The sequence below is a fragment of the Anopheles coustani genome, chromosome X, assembly GCF_943734705.1.
Source record: "Anopheles coustani chromosome X, idAnoCousDA_361_x.2, whole genome shotgun sequence".
Taxonomy (NCBI): domain Eukaryota; kingdom Metazoa; phylum Arthropoda; class Insecta; order Diptera; family Culicidae; genus Anopheles; species Anopheles coustani.
In genome coordinates this window covers 8,408,824-8,416,975 of record NC_071290.1, presented here as the reverse complement: position 1 = coordinate 8,416,975, position 8,152 = coordinate 8,408,824, and the positions used below count along the sequence as shown (strand labels likewise).

Here is an 8,152-nt window from a genome sequence, read left to right as displayed (position 1 = left end):
CGAAAACGATGGCGAAAGTGTTGTGTTTTGCTGTGTGTGCAGTTTGATAGATGACTAGATGATCGCTCACCGAGCTGGTTCATTTGCTGATCGAAAGTCAGGCTGATCCTTCCAAAAAACCGAGCACGACACACTCGATTCCTCTCGAGCAGTGAAAAACTGGATGGGAACGCCCCACAAGGAACTGCACCAGTTGGAATGGCCAGCGTTTGATGCGACGCTCGCTGAGGGGGACGCCGTCGCACTCAGGTCAGGTTCGAGGACGAAGCCAAACAAGAACCAACCTAAAACCGAACATGCTCCAGCCGAAAGGGGTTTTCCTTTCCTTTTTTAGGGGCGACCGGCATGCATGGCGTAGCAATCCGGTCCTTCCGAAAGTTCACCATCGACGAGCGAGTACGACGGCGGGGATGGTTTGAAATGGAGTCAAAACAATTGCTGCCTGCAAAGGATCCGGAACAAACCGAACGGGCTGGGAGCGCCCTGGCTGGTTGGCTGGTGCTAAGTTTTGTTACGCAAAAACTGCTCCTAAAACAACACCGAGCGCCCGAGCGGACCGCAGATAACGAAACACACGAAATGGGCAAGAGTGGGTGAGCGCGAGCGCTGCGACGAGACGGAGGACGATCGGGCCGGCGGTGTTGTCCGGGCGAATCGGGAATCAGCAACCAGAAACCGCGCTCCTAAATGCCAAGGACATCCAAGCACCCTCGCCGCGAAAACAGCCGGCTCCCACAGGCAGTCTGTCTCTCACTCGCTCACTCTCTCTCTCTCTCTCACTTTCATTCTTCATCACTCTTTTGCTCTCCCGCGCTCTCGGCCATTGTGTGTTTTCTGTAACCGAAAAGGGCAACCGGGACACCGATCGACACCGCAGCACCAAGCTGGTGTGGAGCTCGGTGACCGGCGCAGAAAGCAGCTGTTGCGCACCTCCACCTTATCGTCGAAGAAGAGAACCGGAAGACACCAGGCCAGCACCAACAGCAGCTGTGTGTGCCCCGTACCGGTGGAATGGCGGAATGGTGGTGGTGGTGGTGGTGGTGGTGGTGGTGCGGATCCAGAACCAGATTGTGTGCCGATATGTTTGCGGCGATGTTGATGGGCCACCACTGTGGCGAAAACCACTGATGAAACCTCCATTCCAGGACGCGCTGGGCCAGCAATTAGCAGCGTTTGCAGCGAACGATGTCCGCAGTCCTTTGTCTTTTTTTTGTTTGTTCTTTGTTTTTTTTTTTGTTGGGGCAACAGGACAGGACAGGAAAAACGGGATGTGAGCGAGCGCGTCAACGCGTCCTCACGGGCGCCATTCCTTTTGCTTCCAGGAACGCGCACGTCACGCAGCTCACGGCGGTGAGAGTGAGAAGGAACACAAGTGAAACTAGAATACGAGCCGTATTGTCGACGGGGCCGGCCGCCTGGGAGAGATTATCCTTTCAACAGCGTGGCGGAAGATGGCTTTATGTTTATTGCTTTCCGTGCCTCCCCCCCCCCCCCCCCCCCTCTCCACCCTCCGCCAGCCGCTAAGAATACCAGGTCCATGGAGGAAAGTAATAAAACTGCCCGCCCGCACTTTGGATGTGTTAATTCACTCGAGATGTTTGTACAAACCGGACGCCACCGCGGTGGGGATGGGGCTAAAGCTATCGATCGGGGCGGGCACCGGGAGACGCCACCGAGTGAAGGACTCCCGGGGAAGTGGCCAAGCGCGCTTCTGTGACCAGAAGTGGTACCGGTAGGTTTGACATTTGCGACTGTAAAAGGCCCTCCCGGCGGCCCGGTTGGGTGCGGGTAGTTGCGTAGGGGTGCATGGGAAGGGCTTATGGGTCTGTTCCCCATAACCCCCCCCCACGCCTCCGGCGCCGTACACGCGAGGACGCGCACGGTGGCTCGCCCCGAGGCGTTAGGTGGACGTTGATTGTTTACTCGCGAATTGCAGGCAATTCAAGCCATAATAATCATTGCGGTAAAATAAAAATAAAAATATAAAAACAAGAAATTACAAAGTAAAAGCCGAGCAATTTTGTGCGTTTGAGCGTTTTCGCTACATATTTCCGATGCCTTAACAGTGGGCGGAATGTGGTCTGTCAAGCAAGTCAATTTAGGAGAGGCGATGGCATGTGCACCCTTTTAGCGAAGAACATTGGCTTCCCGCAGTCCATTAACGTAATAAACCCTTCAAAAATGTTCAACAGTTTGATTTACGCATACTCTTACCAACAAATGCCAACGACCCTTCTGCACAACGTTTACGCTTGCTGTTGTTTTGATTATTGTTAATTCCAAAACACACTTGGACCAGCTCAACATTATTAAAGTTTGTTTTCAATACTGAATTAAACAACGCACTTTTGTTTCAGCACATCTGTACAAATGACAGATATCGGAAATACACAATTCGTAAATAGTGAATGTGCACGATCTTGAGTTAGGATTTTTTGCTTCACATTTACAAAAATACAACAATTTAATTTCAAACGGCCCGTACTCCGTACTTTACTTACATGACGATATCTTAAAGTAAAGCACAACAAAGCTGCTTGAAGCTCCTCGAAATGGGAACAAATGGCATCACATATGTCATTTTTACGACCTTTAAATGCAAGCGATGTTGTCGAAGAATGTCGATTCAGCCAAGAGTTTGCATTTGCAAATCAATATTCCTCTGCTATAAACTTCCAATAAATTTCGATGGCAATAACTTTACAGTGTGGGCATTAAAGGGCACAATATTTTGAAAATGTCGCAAATGCCATACTGCTGTTTATCCATAGCAAACAGTTTGCTGTTATATCGCCTCAACGAAATGTCATTCCAGAAGTGCACCGTGCGCGAACCACTGTGCGATGGGGATGGGTGAGGAAAAAAAAAGCGTACGTAGGGAGATTATCGAAGATGACCGATGCGCATCACACATCCCTAGTCCTATTTTACCCTTCCGCTTCCTTCCTTCCTTCTGCCGGGCCGCGGGTGGCCGCGGGTCCATTACTTCATTGTCGCGCCACGCCAAGGGCGCTGAAACGGGGTTTTCTTTCGGTGCTCGGACCACCACCAACACCACCCTCCCCCTTGGGGAACTTGTCAAACTGACCTTTTCTTCGCCGGCGCGCCAATCCCGAAAGGTTAACGTTGCCTCCGTTTTCTTTCCGCTTTGTTCTTCCTTTTTTTCGCCCCCTTTCTTTCTTTATTTTCTGCAGATTGCTGTGAAGATTCTACTGGTCGCCGTGCCCTTTACACCGTGGCGACGAGCACCACACACCAAACGCCACCGCCGTCCGCTTCCTGAACCCGCCGGCGTAATCTTTTGTTTTGTCGCGGCTGACCCCAGCAGATAACAGCAGCGGGCAGAAAATACGGCACAACAACAAAACGGGAGGAAGAGAGAACAAAAAGACCAAACGATCGCGAAGAGGACGCAGTACATGCATCCTCGACATTAACACCGTGTTAAATAATATCACTCAGACCGAGACCGAGCCCGGGTTGACGGTAGTGCGGCTGGTGGGAAAGGCTTGTTGCAGATTTGTCTCAATGAAACCGGCAGAACCCTGCTCCGGTGGTGGTAGCCCAAACTCAAACTGCTTCCTTCACCTGTAGCCACGCAGGGAAGTGGCCAAAAAAACAGTGGAACCGCCGACTCTCGGGAGAGGTCGCCAAAACGCCAACGGATTACATCCGAATTCGATATCATGCAATCATGGAAGGCCGTTCGGACGCTTTGGGGTCTGCGTTTATTTTCCCCCACACACGTACAGTTGCTCCCGAAAGTAATCGTACGGCGTCATCCTCGTATTTGCTACAGACACAAAAAACAATCGCATAAGCGCAGTAAATAAGCCAGCTGTTTTGGGACATTTAATGTTTTAGTTTAGGAACTATCAACTTAAAAAACGACATTCTTCGTTCCAGGTTCGCGATAATACCAAGCTGAACTGTCACGATGCTATGATTTTTTCACTACCCATTGCTCAATTTTAACAGTAAAAGTTGTGAAAATCTACTGTATATAAGCAAGCTCATTTTCATTCATGACAGCTTGACCTTATCTTTCCCAATTAACGATGATTCAGTTTGTGCGTTTTTGTCATTATTATGACTTTACTATGTTCTAAACCACAAATTACGGCGTTCTGAAGCTGATAATCATTTGCGTTCCAGTCAACATTGATTTGTTCATATTTGCAGATTATGACTCTCTTTCTGAACAAATGTTTGACTGAGACTCTTTCTGAACAAATTTTTAATTATTTCAGCGCATCCAATCATATCATTCAGTTGTTTTTGCTCCCGACTTTTAAAACAAATTATATTTGTTGTTGATTAGTCCAGAATAACAAGTGCAATAGCATTGGTTTTCCAATGAAAACGACGGATATTTTATGATTTCCCTGAGGCCCGTTAGTTTCAGAAACAAACGAGTCGTTATTGTGCAAGTGTACCTTTGCAAATGCCAGTGAGTACCTGTTTGAAGGGTTTTATTTTTCCCTGACCAAGATATTTTGTGTCAAATGCAAACATTGTCTCTGTACCTGCACTTTTGCGAGTAACTGTATGAATGAAGTATCCCATAACAGGCTTGCGAGAACCATAGTGGGCCATCCCTCTGACCAGACACGTCCATAAATAATCGTTCGCTACTGCCCTTCCCCTACCCACTCGGGGTGAGGGATGGATATTATTTCTTTTAACCCCTTTTTTTTGTCTTCCCTGCTATTGAACTTCAACTTCACGTCCCTTAAAAAAGGGTAAGAGGTATGAAGATGTTCCGATGTGGTGCACGCATGCAATTTAGCGTACGCACGTGCAGATAAGGTAAGGATGGGCCAGTTGATGGGTGAGTCAGTCGGTGTGGTCAGAGAGCCGGCACTTAACGGTTTGACATTTCGTGCTGCTGCTGCTGTTGCTGCTGCTGATGATGATGAGTGGTGAGTGTTGAACTTTGGTTTTATTTTCGGTCGACAGATAAGACGGGGAGCGTACATATCCTAATTGCCTTGTCGAGTGGGTTCCCCTTCGATGGTTCGACCTGATCTCCGTAGGTCAGCAAACTGAACTGAACTTTACTGAGTCATTGCGATTGCTGAGTGCCCCGTACAATGTAGCTTCGATTCCGCATGCCGTATGTTTATTGAAGCACTTTGAAGTATCGTGAAGACCTGGAGCTCTAGCACTCTGCTCCTGCTGCATAAGGTTGGTCATGATAACTTTGCTTCGCGTGTCTATGGAGTGCGTTGTCTCTACTGCAGATATTCGACCTAAGGCGCAGGAGTCAGGAGTTCGTTGGAGGATCGGCTTACGGCTTGGCTTTCCGACCGGAACTCGGCTCGATCGCCTGCTTGGTCTTGTTCTTCTGGAGGAGAAGGTTGAAGTAGAAGTAGTACCGCTGTTCCTGCTCGTCCCTTGACCGATCGTTTGCGTCCCTGGCGTTGTCTGCGCATGCCCGCACGACCACCTGACACCGCTGCTTGGCGCACTCCGGGCAGGGTGGACAGGCGTTGTTGACACCGACTGGTGGAGTGGACAACTCCGTCGCCTGTGTGGCACTGAACATGTCCGGATCGGCAGTGGTTGCTTCCGGCGTCAGCTCCGGAAGTCCGCAGCCTAGCGAGAACCGAATCGGGTAGGCGTTCATCCGCGAGGCGAAGCTGATGTAGTGCGGTTCCAGCGGCGGCTGGGTGTCCACCACCGCCAGCAGCACCCGCGCCGGATCGTCGTTCGCCAGCACGGTCAGGTTGCCGTCGTGGCCGATCAGAAACCGCAGCCGGAAGCGATCGGCCGGGAACAGTTTGTCCTGAGGGCTGTGGTACGCCCGCAGCTTGAGCGTCTCCCGGTACAGGACGGTGTAGACGTTCGTCAGCCGCATCTCGTACGTGTGGGCAAAGTCCGGATACTGGTGCGACCGGTCCAGGCTCGACAGCAGCACCGCCAGCTCCTCCTGCCGGCTGCGCACCGCGATCTCCACGCTGACGTTCACCAGATGGCGCTCCGACGGTCGGTTGCCGATGTCGGCCAGGGCGTAGTACTGGTCGAACGTGCCGGACGTCACCGTGGTCTCCACCCGGCAGTTCGTTGGCACTTTAATCCACAAATAAGGCGAGAGAAAGAGCATGGGTTTTTTTGGGCATTATTAATATTAATTAGTAGTCGCCGCTGGCTCGCGATTGATTGCGGTCGTTGACAGGCGTGTTTGGTTTACGGGTGCGTTGAGCGACGAGCTGGTGGCGGGGGACATGATTACCTAGTTTGTTCGCTCTTCTGTGCAAAACAGCAAGCGAGCGAGCAAGCAGGCAGAAAAAGCTTAACTCTGTGAGTGGAAATTTCCATTTACCATCGTCCGTGCGGATCGCATCCAGCGACGCCATCTGCCAAATGCCGTTAGCCGAAAGCAGGAGCAGAACCAGCAGCACCTCCCGGCCACCGCACAGGATATTGATTAATTTGGTGAAACATGTCCGACGACGTTCACCCAGCATGGTCCGCTTGTGTATGTTTGTTTTCGGTTCGGTGTTTAATTTCGGGAAAGAGATGCTTTCTTGCTGCCAGAACGGGGAGATAAATTTGGCCGCTCGCGATTTGAATAAATCTTGAATAATTTCATCGACAACCGCACCAACGACACATGGAAGCACACACACACACACACACACACACGCCTTCTTAAGAGCTACACCAAATGTATTTTCACATTATCTCACTGCCTAGAGTGTGTCCGCAGTGTTCCGTCCCGCATGCATAATATAGCCTAGGGAGCCGGGGACGCGGGGATGACCATCCGGATGACTGATTCTTGGCGACTGAAAGGCCGACTCCTCGCGCCTAGGGTGTCTACCCGCTGGCTTTTGTTGGTCCTTTCTTTTCTTCGCTTTAGTTGTTTTGCACATGACCACATGATTACGATATCGCGTGAACGCCTCCACTCCTTGAGGAATCCCACCGGACCCTGGGCCCACGTTCACGACGACGTTCACGATATCGGAGCGAGTTCTCATCTCTTATCGGGACCCTTGTGGAACGGGAAGCGGGCATACGATACCACCGGGAGTGTGCAGCTGCGTCGTCAGGGTCCGGCGCACCGCAAGGCGGGAAGTGATATGCCTTTCATTTCCTTTCCGTATGTTTTCGTTGATTTGTTGTGATTTTTTGCTGCCGCTTGTCGCTTATCTGCCCGCGGTTAAGCTAACTTTGCTGTTCGCTGCCATTTTTTTTTTTTCCTGGTTCCATTCTCGCGAGCCTCACAAGAACCTATGGCGATCGCTCCTTGGAGGGGGCCTCGCGTAGTGACAGGTTGGACGAGGGCCCCTGTCGACGCGAGGTCTTCTTTTTGCACGCGACATTGTGCCCCGGTTGGCGTTGACAGCTGGACCCCGTTCGGTCGGGATAACGGGCAGAGTGGCGTCCGTAAATCATGAGTGCAGCGGCCTCTAAAGTGGAGCAACACGCTCGCCACAAATGGCGAAACCCGCGGGGGACACCCTTCAGATAGGGTGAGACAAAATCCAGCAGCCTCAGGATCCCAATACGTGATCCTCAACGACCTGGCCGTATCCTCCACAAGTCCGGGCCTGCCAGTTAAGAGCCTGATCGAGCTGCTAATTGCTGCCTCTTATCAGCAGACTCTCTTCGCGACTCTGTCATCCGCACGCGGGATTAGAAGGGCGCTGGGTTTCGCCGTCGGTTAGTTAATGGGATCCCGCGCCCCGTTCCCAAATCTGACCACCGTCGACGATAGCCTCCTCCTCGAAGGTTCCCGCCAATTAATCCCAATCAATACCGCGCGCTGGGGAGAGAATGTCAGCGGTGATTGGATTTTGGTTCCACGAGCTGCAAAAGGGCCATTCGCTGCCTTGTCGAAGTTCTTAAGGATGGAGGGGGCATGCGTCCGCAGAAGTGGATGCTCTTTCCAAGGCGTCGCATGACGTTCCAAAAACAGAAATAAAAACGTAAGCATGACACGATTTCTGGATGAAGCAGTCCTTAAGGCCGCAACAATGTTCTTTTCTTTCCCTTGGTTTCCGCCTTGGTTGTTTTAGGCGCACAGGCAACGGGCACACACACACACACAAACGTCGCCCGGGGTGGTCGGTTATTATTGAGTGAATGTCAATATGACAGCATCTGGATTGGGATTGGAAATAATCAGCTCTTAGGTAAATGT

The 8,152-nt window shown here is 51.2% G+C and overlaps 1 protein-coding gene across 1 annotated transcript; it reads right to left on the bottom strand.

Moving 5' to 3' along the window:
- Positions 1 to 5,290: 5,290 nt before the first annotated feature.
- On the bottom strand, positions 5,291 to 6,452 carry LOC131268993 (uncharacterized). The gene is made up of 2 exons (XM_058271303.1): positions 6,326 to 6,452; positions 5,291 to 6,072 (listed from the first exon to the last, which is right to left on the bottom strand). Exons 1-2 carry the CDS (start codon positions 6,357 to 6,359, stop codon positions 5,291 to 5,293), a joined length of 816 nt encoding a protein of 271 aa, XP_058127286.1. The 5' UTR covers positions 6,360 to 6,452.
- Between the last annotated feature and the right edge of the window lie 1,700 nt (positions 6,453 to 8,152).